Raw genomic sequence first — 18,898 nt, forward strand, 5'->3', positions numbered from 1 at the left:
GAATTTGTTGAAATGATATTCTCTAGTTTACCTTCTAAAAAATATAAATATAACTAAGAATAAAAATGTATAACAAATTTTTGTCAAACTTTTTATTATATTTTAATTACTCTAGGTTTGTAGTAATAATAAACATACAGTAGGTTACTGCCCTCGTGTAAACAGTTGACGTCCGCACGTCTTCTGTCGTTACGATTGTACAGTGGTTATGGCTATGCAATTTAGCAGGATCACATTTTTAATTGTATAATGTAATGAGCGTGCGATTTACCGATTTGTCGACTTTGCGACTACCAACTAATGATACTATGGAATTGACAACGAAGCCGGTGTCGTTGCAAGATTACGACAGAAGTTGCTCGTTTAAATCGAACCTAACTTCATCACTTCTGATACCTTTTACGTGCATTTTTAGCAATTAATAACTCGGACAGGAAATTCGAAATACCCCTTAAATTTTAAGCACCTACTGTCGTACACTTTGTACAGTAACTTAAAATCAAGGAATTAATGGCTACGTTAGACTCATTAATTCCTTAGAATATATTATTTGATTCCTTCTGAAGTTTGGAACATCAAAGAAAAAGACGACAAGAATAAAATTGGCATTTCGTCCGGAGCTTGTTGGTAAATTCGTCATTATGGTTGAATAAGCAAACCTTAGCTTAGACACAAATATATCTTGTTGGATTTTGTCTTTAAAGTATAGAAACAGTACTGTACTTATGTCAGGACTTCAGCTCTAAGTTAAAGGTCTTATTAATAAACCATTTTATGGCAAATATATAAAACAGGAAAAATAACTTCGATATTTTATTTCGCGAGATAAAATACATATTTTGATACAAAACCATATGAATATAACAAACTTCATTGGTTTGCTGTGTCTCTATTTAGAAGCGTGTCGTAGGTTTGATGCAGAGTGTATTGGAACACAGAAGATTCCACAAATGATTGAAATAACCAGGACGTGGTTACCTTTTTTAAATATATTTTTATGTATTATAATTATACATATTAATTTTACATACTATTATATAAAATAATAATTTTATTCTATATATTTATATATATTCTTTTATTGACTTTGTAGACACAGTAGAATTATAATTATTATACATAAATAATTCTTTGTTTAATTTCTATTGCGTATGTGTATTCGGGTCACAGTGTTTGGCACTTCGGTCCTGTGCAAATCACGTGGTTTGAGACTCTTTTGTATCGCTGAATGAAGAATAAATAAATTGATCTATTATTACGCATTTTTGAAATTCAATTTTAAATTGTATTCAAAAGATATTGTATAATATATAAATATAAAAATTTTCACAGCTACTGTAGTATATACTACATACACACGCACGCGCTCTCACACACGACACACAATATGATATATGTAGTACATACATATGTGTGTATATTATTTTACTATAAGATATTGAAGTAAATTATATTAATTGTATATTACTTATTATATAAATTATATTAATTAATAACTGTAATCTTCATAGTTTTTTACGAAAAAAAGTCAAACAGGTAGAAAATAAATAATAATAGTCAATATGTTTAGATATACTATGTAGTAAACAAACACAGCCGACAACAGTTTATTACAGATAATTCGTTGTACGGTATGTGCTAATAAATGATCAACGATCAAAAATATAATATTGCATAAATCATATATATACTGTGTGTACAACTTGATAAAATTGAAGGTGATTTTTAAATAGTATATCTGACATTGTAAGTGCTTAAAAAAACAGCGTTATAATTTGTTGAAAACAGCTATACGTCATTGTTGATTTCTACACTCATCATATCATATAAATATATATTGAAGTTACATTATATAGTTTAATAAAAAGTGAAAGTGCACGATGTTACAACTGCTCGAAATTAAGACTAAAAGGTTATCTGTTAACAAAGATACCACCATAGTAGATTGGATTGATCATGTTAGTCCATCGATAACTTATGATGAATTTTTTTCAAAGTATTTAATTCCGAATAAACCATGTATCTTTAATTCAAAAGTGACAGAAAATTGGTCGTGTAGAAGACAATGGAGTGATGACAACGCACCCGACTTTGATGCTCTTGATTTAGTGTTTGGTAAATATCGTCCATAACATACATTTTTTTTCGTTCTTTCGTGTTGCTTTAGGTATATATTATTTGAAATATAAAACTTCATATTGTATTATTTAAAATTGTTTATAGGAAATAATGTAGTACCAGTTGCAGATTGTAATAAAAAGTATTATAATTCACAACCTAAAGATGATATGAAAATGAGAGATTATTTAAATTATTGGATAGACTATACAAAAAGTACTCATTCAGATTCTATGTCACTTTTATATTTAAAAGATTGGCATTGTCCAAGATTGTTTCCTAACTATCCTATGTACAACATTCCCCAGTATTTTGCATCTGATTGGTTAAATGAATATTATATTGCAAATCCAGAATTGAATGACGATTATAGATTTGTATATATGGGACCAAATGGAACATGGTAAAACAAATTCTTTTAAGCATTAAATTCTTTATTTTATAAAGTTGCTATAAGAAAATGTTTTTTTATGCTTAGGACACCATTGCATGCAGATGTGTTTGGATCATATAGTTGGTCTGCAAACATAGTTGGAAAGAAACGTTGGTTACTTTTCCCTCCACATCAAGAAGACTTTCTGCGAGATATTCATGGTCAATTAATATATGATGCAACATCTGAAGAACTTAATGATTATACAAAATATAAAGCCTATGATAAACGTGCATTAAAGTATATTGATGTGATTCAAAACCAAGGAGAAATTGTATTTGTACCCTCTGGATGGCATCATCAAGTTTGGAATTTGGTAAGGGTAATTAAGTGTTATTATCAAAGTAACAAAAATATCTTATATGTATGATGCATTTAGTGTAATGCTTTTCAACAGGAAGATACAATTTCTATTAATCATAATTGGATCAATGGATGCAATATCATGGATGTATGGCATGGATTAAAAAAAGAATTATGTTCTGTAATGAAAGAAATTCATGACTGTCAAGATATGAATAATTGGGCAGAACATTGTCAATTAATATTAAAATCAACATATGGAATGGATTATAATCTATTTTTCGATTTCATATTGTTTATAGCTAAACAACGTTTAAATATGATTTTGAAGAAAGAGCGAGTAATAAGCTTTAATAAATACGAATTTGGAATAAATCACTGTATATTTGATCTTGATGCAATAAGATTGGTATTGATAGACTTTATAAATGATGCAGAAGAGAAATCCATTTATGATTTAATTTGCAAAAGAAAGCAAGGTCATAAATTATTAAATAAAATTGTATTACTCCTACAAACACACAATGTTGAAGATTCTTCCTTAATACAAACAGATACTGAAATTAAAAGTAAAGATGAAACATGATCAAAATCACAGTTTCTATTTATAATGTGTAAATAGTATAATTTATGTAAATAATATAATAGGAAAATTTTTATACAATTAGAAAAAAATTGATTTAAAAATGCATTTTTAACTGTTTAATTATATAATGGTTCTAATATAAATTACATAGAATGAAATAAAAATTATATGGTTAATAACAATGGAAGGAGTTTTTGTTTGAGTATACTTACTTTATTCTAGCAGTTTTCCAATTTAAGAAAAATCATGAATAATTTTTAAAAAATAACATGTAGAATGTTATTTCATTCATGTATGACAACATTATTAATATAACATCAACAGTGCATAATATAACATTAATTATTTTTTTATCGTTGTAATTATTAAATATAGTTTCGTGATATCTTAGCAATAACAAATTCAATTCTTGAGTAGTCATATTATTACAATGTACATACATAATATAAATATATGTAAATATATAATACTTATATATAATGTAAATTTTGTATATTGTAAATACTATACGCAAATATAATATAAAAGAACAATAAAAACAAAAGGCGAAATTCTATTATCTAATAGTCACAAATAAATGATTTTTAATTGTAAAATGTTATAATTATATTAAATTTAATTTTACTGAAAGTTAAATCACATAAGAAGTAAGAATAATTTGTCTCTAAAGTGATAAAAGATAAATCAATATATTTTGTTTCATTCTCTTATTTATTATTATATTTTATTATTTTATTCCAAAATGTTTCAACCCTTCTAACACAATATAAATATAAAAGTATAACATGGTAGTTAAGAATGTAAATGTGATAAAAAGTTACCACCATGTGGTCTTTCCATCTCATCTATATTAAATAATTTTTGTTTGAAACATTTTTTTCTGACTTCAAAAATGTATGAGTTCCTTAAGTAATCTGTAGTGTGTGTATAAAAAAAGACAATATACTTCTATTTCAATAGTGGTGAGTTTTTTTGTTGTCTACATATATGTATATAAAAGAAAGTGTATAAAATCTATAAGATATGTATAGATATTATTATGCATATTATCTTAATTAAAATAATAATAAGATTTTTATAATATTGGACATAAGATGTGAACTTTCTCATTTTCTGTTAGTAAAATAAATTTACTTGTGTATATTATTATGTTTACATATTATAATATGATGATATTATGTATACATGATACTCTTAAATTATTATTAGTTATCTCCTGCTTTTGCATATTGTATGTAATTTGCATTTTTATTACAAAACAAATTTTCCGTTCTTCTCTTAATAACATATTTCATATTATTGTAAAATCAGAAGCTTTTTAATTGGGATCACTTATGAAAAAGCTAACATTATAAAAATATGATGAAAGCCTACAATTCCTGAACTATTCTTTTTCAAATTATGTTTATATGTTAATAGAACAATATATTACTATGAGAGAAAACAATGTTCATTATATAAAAATAACACATGAATTTTTTGTTCAGCATGAGAATTACAATGAAGATAGAAATATATCTTCAATTTAGATAAAACTTAAGAAAACATAATTATTATCAGTTTGTTATAAATGATTTAGTAAATAGAAAAATTTTTTACCATTTTGTTTTGTATAAGTTTATCAAATGTAGGTCTAAAATTCTGAAAAGTAACCGAAAAATAACAAAAATATTATCTGTCCAGGAAGTTAATATATTTCTGTACATATCTCCTTTCATAAACTCTATTTAAATATTTATATAAAATATTGCACTGATGAAGATACACTTTAAAAAAACAATGTCTGTCGCACTTCTTTGTTATTTTACACTAAAAGAAAAGATTGTCATGGATACAAGGTATAAAAAGGAATATTACTTTAAATTATGTCCATACAAAGTAATCTTCCAATTAAAAACAAGTAAATATAGTATGTATTTCACTATTTACACACTCGAGCGCACACGCATACACACACACGCGCGCGCATTTCGCATTTAACTTTTCATGATAGTACCAATTTCTGCTTGCATGGCAAGTACCTCTACTATCTAAGGTATCACGTCTCACAAAGTATCCTTATTAATTAACAACAATTAACACTATTACAAAGATTAGACTCCACGCAACATGATTTTATATTAATTATTGAATGATGTTTTTATACCTATATAATAGATACATCATTGTCACATCTTACACATTTTAACATTTCTTATGGAAACAGGTAATGGAATTGCACTGTATGATAAACATCACAAAAGAATTATTCAAATTAAATATTAAATTCTTACTATTTTTAATAGAAAGAACTTTTTATGAAATTTATATATGACATAATAAAATATCATAATATTTGAATGAATGTTGTCCTTTGTGAACGTATATATACACATCTATTTATGTATATATCCTTTTCAAATGAAATTAATTAATGTGTCAACTAATACAATATATAGTATATAGTATTAAAGTATTAATGTACGTGTAATTAAACTACCTAAAACCGACATTTAAAATCACTGCACTGTTTATATATTTTAACCATATGAAATAAATTGATAAGTTATATATCAAATATTTTCCCTAAAAAATCCGATTTCTTGTAGGAAAGAATTAAAATTAAAGCACAAGACTTATTTTACTCTTCCTTTCTATGTTCCAAAACTGAATTATATAATAATTATATAGGATGTGTGGACAATGTCTGTAACTGTACTGTTGGAGTTGTAGGCGTTGTTAAAACAGGAATAGGTGTGGAAGGTATTGGTTGATGTGTTTGTCTGGGTGGTGATAAAAGTTCTTGCCTATCCCGTTCTCTTTCTTTTCCTGGACGCCATGCTTCTAATAATGCTTCAACTCTCTCCTCTGTAGGTCCCCAACGAGCAGCACCAGCTGCATTTTGTAACCACACAACTAATGTTCCATGCGCTGCCCTAATATTAACTTCACCTCTGAAATGAGAAATATTTGTAGTCTAACTATTTTTTAATCAGCATACAAATTATATATTAAACCTTACTTTGGTAATATATGTTGAAATCCATGTCTGTATTCGTGTTCCATAGCAGGTACTACTACTTGTTTTCGTTTAAAATGACTACCTTCTAATTTAATAAGAGCATTAGGTGCTGGATCTCGCCATTCTGGTAGAAATACCACAAAAGATAAAGGTTCAGCTGAATCAGCCAAAAGACGTTCAAAGTGATTGACCATGGCCTCCATAAGTTCCTCACAATATGGTGGATTAGCTTGAAATGAGCCACTTACAGGCCTAAAGTCCAAAAAAGGTCCTCTTGATCCAAAATAAGAATCTACATCGGCAAATGCTGAACAATACTGTCTAAAGTAGCAATTTAATGGAGACGCAAAGCATTCAAATGTCACACCAAATGATCTTTGAAGACATTCAAAAACTGTAACAGGGAGGGCCATTTGTGTTGCTTGACCTTCATTAATTCCAAGGTATGTTTGATAACGCTTTAACATACACCAAACACGAGGTAGAAACATTTCAAACTTTTTATCATCAAAACAATTGTATCTGTATAGATGTTCCAATTTGGCAAGATGCATATTATTAATACACACAGTATCACCATGAAAACGCAATAATGTTTGTTCTCGTTCAGGAAGATAATCCAATTGTGGAAGGCGAGGAGTTGGAAGTGAAAATTGCACTGGGTAACACCAAACTTTTCTTTGTGTACTAGCTGGTCCACCTAATGGTATAACATTTCCTAAACCATTATCCTTTAATATTTGGTTATTTTTATCTTTCACTTTTTTTGCATATTCTGTCGATAAATGGTAAATTTTCAAACAGATACCCTCAACACTAGCTTTTACAGTTTCAGTAAGATGTGGTTGACATTGTCGTTTCAAATGTGCAAGACGATCTTGAAAATCATCAAATGTAGCACCCACTGTTCGTCTCAACCACTGAAATGTATCCTCTGCATTCCATTTTACTACTTTCCTGCTTTCAGATGAAGCTGCTCTTGATTCAATCATTTTTTTTGCAGCTTCTGCATATCGTGATAACTGTTTTCTCGCATCACCAGTAAATTTTGGTCTGACTAATTTGATGGGGATGTCATTCATAATTTCACGATACATGGACATAGAAATTTCAGGAAAACACTGACTTGGTAAAAGAGGGTCTGAGCCACAGTCTATAACTTTTCTTTCCATTAACCATCTGTTAAAAGAATCTTTAGGTGCATCTATTGATTCACGAGTATGACACAATTCTTGATAACATTGCCTTAGTTTTGCAAGTAAACCACAACGTAATGCTTCTGCTTCAGGATGGACATGAGGTAAATTTGATGGTGCTCTTTCATATATTATAACATTTGTTGGAATCTCCAAATCCCATGGACCTCTATTGTCAGATTAAAATATGTTGAAACATTAGAATATTAGAAAGTAACTTAACATAGAAAACAAAAATCACATAAATTATTTAGACGTACGCTAATACAAATTTCTTTGCAGGTGGAACAATACTATCCTCCGAAGCTCTACGTTTAACTGCCCCTCCAGAGAGAATGGCTCCATTTCCAGATACAGGTTGTACACTACAGATGCCAAGTGGATCCGTAATTGGATCAAACTTGAATAAAAATATAATTAACATATATAAGTCAATACTAATTGATAACTATCAAGCCATCTAGAAATTTCATGCTGCTTCAAATGCAATGTTAGTATAAGTTGATTAAAAACTTCAAATTGTTTGTGATAGTTTAAAAAGATACTTGAAATGGTATTGAAATTGAGTGTTTGGGTACAGTACGTGTTAATCCTGTACTCTCCAATTGTAACAAAAATGATATATCTTTTAAATGTGTAGTAACTGAGGATGACAATCGACTACTATACAACAATACAGAAACAAAAAACTGATGTAAACATAAATTGCCTTATAAAGTTGTAAAACCATGGTGGCATCTAAGCATAATCCATTATCTTAATCTATGTATTACTTTAAATAAATAAAACAATAAATTCAAATATATACCATGCATAGCTAGACAAACTGAAGGATAACAAATTAATACAGTTAGTATCCAGAATAATAGTGCTAAACCACACATGGCATGAAAGGTACAAAAAAATTACACAATTTTAGTTGGAAAATTTTACATCGACCTTATTCACTTGACATCGCATTGTTGGGTTATCATTTTTTGATATGTTACAACATTATATAATAAGAAAAACCTTTAAAGAGACATTGAAAAATTGTTTAGTAAGACAAAGCAAATATTTTATGAAAATAATATAGCAAAATTACCTAAAAACTGAGAAAAGATTATAAATAGAGATATCAATTATGTGTGTTTGTAAGATAAGTTATTAATTTAAAATTACAAACTACAGTTTTACCCTTGAAAATGGCATGAACTTTCCAGACGATCTAATAGATTTTATATTGTAGTACCTGAGGTTTCAAAGGAGGCACTACCCATAAAGACTCTCCAGTTAATTTATTCCAAAAATATGGTCGATTTTCTCGTTTACTCCAAAATTTTTTCCAGCCCTGTTGCTGTAGTTCAGGCGAAAGTTCGGACTCTGGAAAAGTTCCTGGTGGAGTACCCTACAACCATTTATACAAAACTTGTCACAACAAAAAATGTAACCTTACATTACTTTGAATCAGTTTTGTATATTTTCTTAATATATCATTACCTGTGTTATTAAAGTTGGTTGTTGTATGTGACCAAGTTGTGAACAATGGTCAGCTATAGTTTGTGCTGAACTTAACATAGGTGCTTGAAGTTTTACAGGAGTAGGAACTATGACTTGTGCAACTGTTGGACTTGTGTCTTGTTGTAAAGGTTGATGATGATGATGCATAGTAGAAAAAGAAGATGCAGATTGTCCTGATAACGTTTCCCAAGTAGAAGTGTTGGGTATATCTTGTTTTCCTCCACTCACTTCATTCATTGTTTAATATATGTTTTGTAGGAGTATTTATACTGCACATAACATTTATTAAAACACTTAATTTGTTGTACAGTTTATGTACTTTTATTTATTAGCAATAAAGATATATTCATCTTGTTTGTTGAATTCAATAATTATTCGTATTGCAAGTCAATACAAAACATTATAAAACACTTTTCTATTTATTTTTACAATAATTGTAGATGATTTGCAGACGTGTAAACAAAAACAATGGTTTTTATTTTACTAGAAAGTATTTTTATACTTTCTAACTATTAGTCACATTTTAATTGAATTATAAGTAAATAAAAATAAATAAGAATATAATTTTTTTTATAAATTTTTAGTAAACTTGCAAATACAAAGAAAACGAATTATGTGACAACATTTCGTAATTCAGTGTTTGTTTACATGCTCCGAAAACGTCTGATAAATTTACGATTTTTCACAATGTAGAATTACGTAAATTTGTAAAAATTGTTTAATTGTTAAGATATAACTTACTAGGGTTAACAATGTTCTGAATTCGTAGAAAATATACAACAGAACTTAGAATTCATTCATGATTTGTGAAATTTGACGCAACGACCTCCACCCGTGAGATACCATTTGCTTGACTGAAATTCTGACGATGGTAAAGTTAAAGCTTTTCTCACACTGAATAGTATGTAGGTATATTCATGTAAAAACAAGTGCACCTTCATGTTAAACGAAACATTGAAAAAGTACTTATTTACAAATATTATTTACTTTTATTATATAAAAGCATTATAAATATTTAATTATGTATATTACGTAGTTAAAACTCAATTTAATAATATTCATGATATAGATTCTCAGACATTAATTTTCAAACAAACATTAAAATATTACAAAAAAAATTAAAACTTACATTATAATTCATAACAAAATTTTTTAAAGTAAAATATCATTTTTATTAACATGTTCCAATCGAAAGTCAAATTATAAGTAACGAAACATTCATATTAGAAATTTTGCAATACTACAACAGGTTATATGTATATACTTTGTGTCATTAGAGTATGGATATTCGTTTAGTGACTCCTTTCTACTACCTTTTTATCTAAGGATTGCGCGGCCAAATCAAAGCAATATGGCGGCTTGACATAATAACTTTTGATACGGAATATATTATTTTGATTGTAACGAAATAATTATCAGAAGATTTTATTAAATTACTGTTTATATGAAAGTTAATAAGAAGGTATCCTGCGCCATACGAATATATGTGTAATGTATACGTAAACCGGGTAGTAGTGAAGTTTCCTCGATTTAAAACTGGATAGTGCTTACAAAATTTATTTTATTAATAGACGCAAAGATGTCCTTAATTATTGAATTAAACTAGTATTGTTATGCGGTAAATTTTAGTACCAATTATCGTGTTTCTATGAAGAACTATGTCGTCTACGCAAAGCAAAATGCGAGGTATACAAGAATTATAACTAAATATTCTCTATATTTTATATAATTCAAGCATGTATTTAAACCACATATTTTGTGTATATTGTATTATGTTAACTTTAAAGCATTTAAATTTATAAAAATATGTCCAGGAAGACCACCAAAATCAAAAAACTCTTGTACATGGTGTGGAGAAACTAAACAACCTTTAAAATATGTTCTTCCAACACAACATGGGAAAAAAGAATTTTGTTCAGAAACCTGTTTATCTGAATTTCGTAAAGCTTATGTACGAGGTGCTTGCGTTCAATGTGACAATGTTATTAGGGGCACACCAGTGAGATTGGAACAAAAAGATGGACCTACAAAAGATTTTTGTTCTTCATTTTGTTTGAATAAGCATCAGAAAAAGGATGGACAAACAGATGTAAAAAAGAGTTAGTGATTTTTAAAAATTAAAAATAATTAAAATATTACTTATTGTATTGTTTTGTATTACATTAATAATTAATTTTCTTTTGATAGATAATAGGGACCAATCATCGCCTGCACCATCTCTTTCACCATCAGGATTATTAAGTGGAAATAATGTCCCATCCACAACTCAATCTTTCGCAAATACAAATAATCATACAACCGTGTCTCATCCTCCATCAACTTCAACTGGTCCATTTCAATATGAAACGTATCAAACTTTTGATTGGGATCTTTATTTGAAAGAAACAAATAGTCAAGCTGCACCTGTTGAATGCTTTAAACAGGTATAATAAATCAATAATATTCAATACAATAAATTTCAATTAAGAAACACAAATAAATACGTAAATTTAATTTTAGCATGAAGTTCCACCAATTAATGAATTTAAAATGGGTATGAAGTTAGAAGCCCTTGATCCTCGTAATTTAACATCAACTTGTATTGCAACTGTAGTTGGTGTTCTTGGTCCACGCCTGAGATTACGACTAGATGGTTCGGATAATAAAAATGATTTTTGGCGTTTGGTTGATAGTAATGAGATTCATCCAATTGGTCATTGCGAGAAATCTGGAGGCATGTTGCAACCTCCCTTGGGCTTCCGAATGAATGCTTCCAGTTGGCCCATGTTTCTTTTGAAAACACTAAATGGTGCAGAAATGGCACCTGCTAAAGTATTTAAACGTGAACCAAAAACACCACGTTCTAATATGTTCGAAGTTGGGCATAAACTAGAAGCCATAGATAAAAAAAATCCACAACTCATATGTACAGCAACAGTTGGTGCTGTTAAAGATGATATGATACATATTACATTTGATGGCTGGAGGGGAGCATTTGATTATTGGTGCCGTTTTGACTCTAGAGATATCTTTCCTGCTGGGTGGTGTTTTAAAAGTGGTCATCCATTACAGCCACCAAGACAAAAATGTAAGAAATATAATAATAATGTCTATAATATCATAATAATACTAAAATGTGCATTCTATTAAACATATTAACATTGATAATATTAGATATTTGGTAATTAACTCATCAACAATATCAGTATCAGCTATTTTCTACTCAATAGTTTTTAGAATTTATGCTTTGAAAATTTAAATTTTAAGTTTGAAAAAAAAGTTAGGTCAACAATTTATGCTTTTTACTCTTGAGAAAGTAAGCTAAACCTACCACTGAGGTTTATATTACTTATAGAGGCTATCATTATTGGGTTAATAATTAATTTACATAAATATTTACAGCAACAGGGCCTAATAGATTTAAGTCAAGGACTAGTAACGTCTTACCGGTAATGGCAATATCAGGTGGCGGTACTAATGAAGAACCAGCTGTTGCATTAGTGAGTCCTGCAGGTTCCAGTGCTCCTCCGCAACCAGCTACAGAACCTGATACTAGTACAGCTAATACCAAACCACATTCTTTAGAGAATGGTATGCATTATTACAATTACATAACTTTCTCCTTGATGCTTACTTATTGTTTTTTGACTCATTACTTCTGTTGTATTACAGTTACAATTTATGTAAACCATAATTGCACATGTGGTCCTTACTTTGATCCTCGTAAAGTAAAAGCAATGCCAGCACAATTTGGCACTGGTCCCATATTAAATGTTACAAGAGATATATTTCAAGCTTTCCTGATGGCAGCAATGAGTCCAAGACAAATGCTAAGCTTATTAAAACGTGGTGAAGGAGAAAGCATAAGCTTAATTTTAGAGAGTAAACCTACTTCTGTTAGGTTACCAATATTTATGGAAGAAGAGGATTTTTATATATACATTAGGCGACAACTTGAAGACCTTTGTGCATGCGAGCATCTGTTATTTAGAAGAAAAGAAGCATGCAATAAATGTCCAAATACTCAACAACCACAATCCACAAATAGTGAAGAAACAGTTAATATAACTACTGCTACAACTAATAGTACTAGTACTACAGAAAAAAGAAGATGGTCATCCCAAAGTCAACAAAGTTTATCATCAACTATCCAACAACAGCAGATACAACAAAATTCTGTGCCAAGTATGAATAATTCAACACTCTCATCACCAACAGCTGCAAAACAACTTCGGAAATCTGTTCCAGGTAATAATTAAAGTAAATATATAATAATTAAAAGTAAAAAGGTGTCTGATTTTTCCATTTATACGTTCTTGTATTTATTAACTAAATATTATTATGTTAATAATTTAGTGCAAATTAAAAAGCATTACTGTTATAATTAGAACTTGAAGCTGCAACATCCACTACTCAGTCTGAAAGTTCCATGAATCGTACAGCTTCTACTGAACCAGCAGAATGGACTATTGAAGATGTAATACATTATATTGGTGTCACTGATCCTGCGTTGGGACAACATGCTGATTTATTCAGAAAACATGTAAGCTAGTATATGTATATATTTTTGAATATAATAATATCTAAATCAATAACTGATATAATTCTACATTAAGATCAATATTTTTTATATAATGTCTAATAATTATATAGTTATGGGTAGAAAAATAATTGTATTATAGATATAAGATATTAATTATTGTTAGTAACACTATATTATTTTCAGGAAATTGATGGAAAAGCTTTATTACTTTTAAATTCTGACATGATGATGAAATATATGGGATTAAAACTTGGGCCAGCTCTTAAAATATGCAACTTGGTAAATCGTATTAAAGGCAGAAGGCATATGCTTCTATGACTTTGTCAAACAACAAAATATGTATAGTGAGTTAAATCAACACAATACGTAAACTGGCTGGTCAAATTTGTTTTCATTATTGAGAACAAAATAATATATATAAGTTGTTAAAATAATGTGAATATATTGGTTATAATCTTTTAAAACCTATTCATTTATCAATTAACATAGAATTTAAGTCAAACAAATCAAAGTTTAATTTTATTTTAGTATTTAAATATGTTTTTGTTCTCAGAGAAATGTTAAATTACATTAGTTACGTGAATGTAAAATCTTTACTGTTACTTATGTTTATTACATAAGTAATAGTATCTTCTTGTGGGATCGAATTAAACTAGTTGATTTAACCCCAAATACTATTATTAAGTACCAGATTAAGGAAGTATTTCTGCAACGTGTTTGTCACTTTAAAATTTTATTGTAATCTTTACATATTTCCTCGGAAGAAACTGTTATTGTTTAGTAAGAAGATCCTATAATCGTCCCAGATTCAATAAATATCATTAGAGATTTTAATGATATTTGAAGGGTTAAATTTAGAGATCGAATGTCGATATTCTATACAATATTTTAATGGGCATTGTAAATAATTAAAGTTTATCTTACATAGTTAATCTTACATTTTAATATTTTACAATGAAAATCTACTTATAAAGCAGGCGCTATTCGCACTAATTGAAGATGCTTCCTTATAAAACATTTAAATTTAAAGTCTCTTCTATCAAAAATTTGTATTATTTATAAAAAATGCCCATTGAAATATAATATTCTACAGAATGTCACCATTTGATCTCTAGATTCATCCCACCAATATCATTAAAATCTTTGATTGGACAGATGTAGGATCTCATAAGATTAAGCAATCTCAATTATTTTAGACTTTATTTGTGACATAAAAAGCGACAGAAAGTATATATAGTACAATGAATGCTCCATTGAACATATTTTTGAATTTACTTTCTTATTTTAAATAGCAGTATAATTTCACGTAACTACTTTCCAAATATAGTATTCGTCAACATAATAATGTTAAAGCAAAGGTTGATATTTTACGCATTTTTATTTAAACGAATACTTTAAAAAAAAATATATGTACAAAGTGTAATTAATGACGTTTTGTTTAATTCTATACACATTTAAGAATTATTAAATTTGTATGCAATTATTCTGATCGTTTAACAATGTATTAATAACTCAAATAATACAGTATGATTTTATACATGCAACCAATATTTCGTTTCATGTTTATTATATAATGTAATTCACATTTTTTTATAAATTATAAATATAATTCATAAATAATTCAAAGTATTATAAACAATAAATTCTTCTGATTTGAATTTACAAGACAAATATATAGTTATAAAATCAAAAATCTAGAGTACATATAAATATGATTTACGTTAGAGTGAATTCAAACATGTAATCTCTTTTTTTATATTTCTTTAACATTTTATTCTATTTTTAATTAAGCAATAAATACCTAATAAAACACGTTTTTTATCAAATCTAACTTCAAACATGTAATTCAAATAAATACGAATTGCTATGTCATGTTCTTGCAATTTGCATTCCCAATAATAATTGTATTTAGAATGTGCACTTTCATATTTATGTGCATAAATGTTTATATATTTTATATTAGTGAAAACACATGTATTCTTTCTACTGCTGCTTTCATGTAAAAAGGTTTTCTAAATATTATATAATATATTTATTAATATAATTTCATAAAAAACTTTTATGATCACTAAATGTATAATTCGTAGGCAGGGGCATTATAATGTGATTTATATAATTTCTTAAAGATTTTTTAAGATACAGTATTGTATTCCCTTACCTTTATTTTCTTTTCATTATAAGTATGTACTGTGAGTAACAGTTGCAAATTAATACATTAACAATAGTATAAATACAATCCTTATTTTAATGTGTACATATAATAATTCTTAATGTATGCAAAATTATCTCTGTGATACATTGCATAATTATAGTACTAAAAATTAGGTATTAAATATATATAAATGTAAGAAACAGAATATTTTCTCACTACATTCAATTTATCTTGAACATGTTGTAAAGCTTAAATAACATGAATTTCTTGTACGTATATGCAAGAAATTATGCATATATACAGATAGCATGTTTAGAATAATAACATTAAAATATATTCTCAATCATATTCATCTTCAGATTCAATTGAGAATTTAAAAAGTAATGTTATTAATGTTAAATGCATATGCCATATATCAAACTTTACTGTAAAATAAAGCAATGTAATGAGTTATATATTGTTTTATGGATTATTTATAGTCTAATAATAGTAAAATTTAAGAAAAAATCATTAAATTTAATTAAATGAAATGGATTTAAATAACATTTCTCAATAATGGTATTATTTCCATATTTTGCTGCTATATAATTTGAAATAAAAAAATAGTACAATTTTAGAGTGACATTTTTTTTTGTTATCAACATTTTCAGCTAACAGACAATTGCATTATATTCAGACATCATAGATAATCAAATGCTATTATAAAATTATTCCTGAATAAACATTAGCTTTTTTTTGATAAATTATAAAAAAGAGGCTGTTTACTTTGTGTCAATCTTTTATGGCTGTCAACAAACAGTTGCATCTGATACAATAGATCCTTAGAATAATGTTAAAGAAGTTATATATATTTATTTCATCTGAAAAGAAAAACAACACTAAAAGTATTTTTATATTCTTATAACAGTAAGTAAATTGTTAAAAAAAATGCGAAAAATATATATAAGAAAAATATAGCAACAATATCAATATTTTGTAATTAATAATATTTTATAATTAGTACTAAAATATTAACATAGATATTTTATACACTCAAATACAGTATTGATTTAATTATTGTGAATTTTTATTAATCAAAATTGTTACATAGATAAACATTTTTAATACAAATAAACTTATAATTTAACATGAAAAGAAGTAATTTAATAAGAATGTAAGCAATATGTATTTGTAAGGACTTTTCTTAGTTATTAAAAATATTTTTAGTCCAAATCTGAATCATCAGAGTTTAAAGAACTAGATCCTTTAATAGTTTTAGATTTCAAAACCTGTGATAACCATGGTTTTTTATTATTTTCCAAAGAAAAGTTATCATCAAATTTGATTACACCTGAGAGTGAAATTCTATACTCCAAAGTTTTTGTAGAAAAATCATCACAATTTCCCAGGTCAGTAAATCCCACAATATAATCTTTAGTTTTACTATTTAGAATAAGAGCAATTGTAGGAATAACTTTGATTCTTAAACGTTCTAAAAACATCAGTGTACATTAATATTGGAAAGTTCAAGATTCAGAAAGTTATAGATAGATTATGATTTACCAGTTAAAAATGGACACCGTTCAACATTTAATTTACAAAATCTTGCTTCTATATGTTCATTAGCAAGAATTTTGAGATGATGATCCACTATTTTGCATCTTGGCGAATCATCTTTATAGAATAAGCAAACAATATTTTCCGATTTTTTTGATACTTCAAAAAATTCTTTTTCATCATACACCTCTGAATATTCTCCATGACCCTAAAATTATGTACAATACCAAATAATAATTGAATATGATAAATGTTTATATATTCTAACATGATCTTATGAAATTATGTACTTATGAAAATATTATAAACAATTTAATAAATATACATTACCAAAGATAGCCAATTTTGTTTTTGTTGTTGAAGTTCTTTTAATTTTTTTAATCGACTTTCACGTAATTTTTCAAAATCACTGATATCTAAATTATCCAATTTTTCTAGCTCAGCATCTAATTGTTTTTCAACACATTGTGTTGCTTCTATCACTTTCTCTTGCAAAACAGTCTCCATCTCTAATTAAAAATATAATTTGTACAACTTGTAAATAAACTACATAAATATAAATTATCTTAATTGAAAGAAACATTAATAATAGTTACTGTCAAAATAATTATTTTTACTGTATATTCAAATAAAGCAATAACTTGTGAAGTTCAAGTACATTGTATGTAATATTTGATGTTGTACATTGTAATAGATTAATTTTTTACTAACAGAACACTTTTTGCTAATTCGTTATCAGTTTGACCGTATAAGGAGTCTTTGTACGTTCCAGTCAATCTTGGGGCCAGTCAGGCAGAGAAAAGTATGTCAGTGTCATTTATGCCACGGAAAATATACCTTTCTTTGTTTTACTTGTAATTTATTTAATTTCTGATTAGAATTCAAATAACCCATAAATTACTAATTTTTAAAAATGTTATATGTATTAGAAATACATTGTAGAAACAAGAACTTTTGAAAAATAAAGGGTACACTGTTCAAAGTTTTTTGAGAAAATTATTTCCAAACATTTACAGGTATTGAACATATTAAAAACATTAAGGTGGGATTACTAAATAATGACAGCTTAGGAATAACATATACACAGTAACCTAAACTTAATACTTATTATTTAGATGCTTTAAGTGAATCTCGTTCTCAACTGTGATTGGTGTAAAGTTATAAACTTGATGTAGTCGTTTCCTGTATGTAATATGTATGTAATATTAAAATCGCTCCGTCATGCAATCAACGGTATGGTACTTCTATGCAGCTATGACGCGCAACCATTTAGCTCTTTACGCGCGAGATCGAGCTGTGCGCCATGAAGGAAAAGAAATCCATGGAATCTGGTGACTTTCTCTGTAGGTGACAAAATTCATCTACCGAATCATATGGTTTAATCTTCCATATCAAGGCTAAAGAATAAAGGTACTATTTTTTCTTTCCATCACGCATGTGTATATGCCGCTCAGCGCATCACGGAGATTTTGTTATGGAACGATTTTAACTACTTTTATCCTTTCGAAATGACTAACCTAAACTGACAGAACCAAATCTATGTATTATAAG

At 27.6% G+C, this 18,898-nt stretch overlaps 4 protein-coding genes across 9 annotated transcripts; 2 read left to right on the forward strand and 2 right to left on the reverse strand.

Moving 5' to 3' along the window:
* Nucleotides 1–1,573: 1,573 nt before the first annotated feature.
* On the forward strand, nucleotides 1,574–3,533 carry Jmjd4 (jumonji domain containing 4). The gene is made up of 4 exons (XM_076324135.1): nucleotides 1,574–2,115; nucleotides 2,224–2,521; nucleotides 2,597–2,867; nucleotides 2,949–3,533. Exons 1-4 carry the CDS (start codon nucleotides 1,881–1,883, stop codon nucleotides 3,438–3,440), a joined length of 1,296 nt encoding a protein of 431 aa, XP_076180250.1. The 5' UTR covers nucleotides 1,574–1,880; the 3' UTR covers nucleotides 3,441–3,533.
* Nucleotides 3,534–5,127: 1,594 nt separating this feature from the next.
* Nucleotides 5,128–10,001, reverse strand: Pcif1 (Phosphorylated CTD-interacting factor 1). Its single transcript, XM_076324022.1, has 6 exons — nucleotides 9,879–10,001; nucleotides 9,117–9,406; nucleotides 8,869–9,024; nucleotides 7,898–8,037; nucleotides 6,442–7,806; nucleotides 5,128–6,373 (listed from the first exon to the last, which is right to left on the reverse strand). The coding sequence occupies exons 2-6, from the start codon at nucleotides 9,372–9,374 to the stop codon at nucleotides 6,103–6,105; spliced, it is 2,190 nt and encodes a 729-aa protein (XP_076180137.1). The 5' UTR covers nucleotides 9,375–9,406; nucleotides 9,879–10,001; the 3' UTR covers nucleotides 5,128–6,102.
* A 499-nt stretch (nucleotides 10,002–10,500) lies between these two features.
* On the forward strand, nucleotides 10,501–15,059 carry Scm (Polycomb protein Scm). Of its 2 annotated transcripts, none has more exons than XM_076323982.1 (8): nucleotides 10,501–10,823; nucleotides 10,952–11,236; nucleotides 11,325–11,560; nucleotides 11,637–12,204; nucleotides 12,519–12,707; nucleotides 12,789–13,364; nucleotides 13,505–13,659; nucleotides 13,843–15,059. In XM_076323982.1, exons 1-8 carry the CDS (start codon nucleotides 10,796–10,798, stop codon nucleotides 13,975–13,977), a joined length of 2,172 nt encoding a protein of 723 aa, XP_076180097.1. In that variant the 5' UTR covers nucleotides 10,501–10,795; the 3' UTR covers nucleotides 13,978–15,059. The 2 variants fall into 2 exon arrangements, with proteins under 2 accessions (XP_076180097.1, XP_076180096.1); XM_076323981.1 differs by having other exon boundaries at nucleotides 10,956–11,236.
* A 1,796-nt stretch (nucleotides 15,060–16,855) lies between these two features.
* On the reverse strand, nucleotides 16,856–18,824 carry LOC143153415 (phosducin-like protein 3). 5 transcript variants are annotated; one of them, XM_076324549.1, is made up of 4 exons: nucleotides 18,490–18,824; nucleotides 17,678–17,856; nucleotides 17,354–17,555; nucleotides 16,856–17,282 (listed from the first exon to the last, which is right to left on the reverse strand). In XM_076324549.1, the coding sequence occupies exons 2-4, from the start codon at nucleotides 17,852–17,854 to the stop codon at nucleotides 17,014–17,016; spliced, it is 648 nt and encodes a 215-aa protein (XP_076180664.1). In that variant the 5' UTR covers nucleotides 17,855–17,856; nucleotides 18,490–18,824; the 3' UTR covers nucleotides 16,856–17,013. The 5 variants fall into 5 exon arrangements, with proteins under 5 accessions (XP_076180664.1, XP_076180663.1, XP_076180662.1 ...); XM_076324548.1 differs by having other exon boundaries at nucleotides 18,452–18,824; XM_076324547.1 differs by lacking the exon at nucleotides 18,490–18,824 and adding an exon at nucleotides 18,185–18,435.
* Between the last annotated feature and the right edge of the window lie 74 nt (nucleotides 18,825–18,898).

Source organism: Ptiloglossa arizonensis, chromosome 12 (assembly GCF_051014685.1).
Source record: "Ptiloglossa arizonensis isolate GNS036 chromosome 12, iyPtiAriz1_principal, whole genome shotgun sequence".
NCBI lineage: Eukaryota > Metazoa > Arthropoda > Insecta > Hymenoptera > Colletidae > Ptiloglossa > Ptiloglossa arizonensis.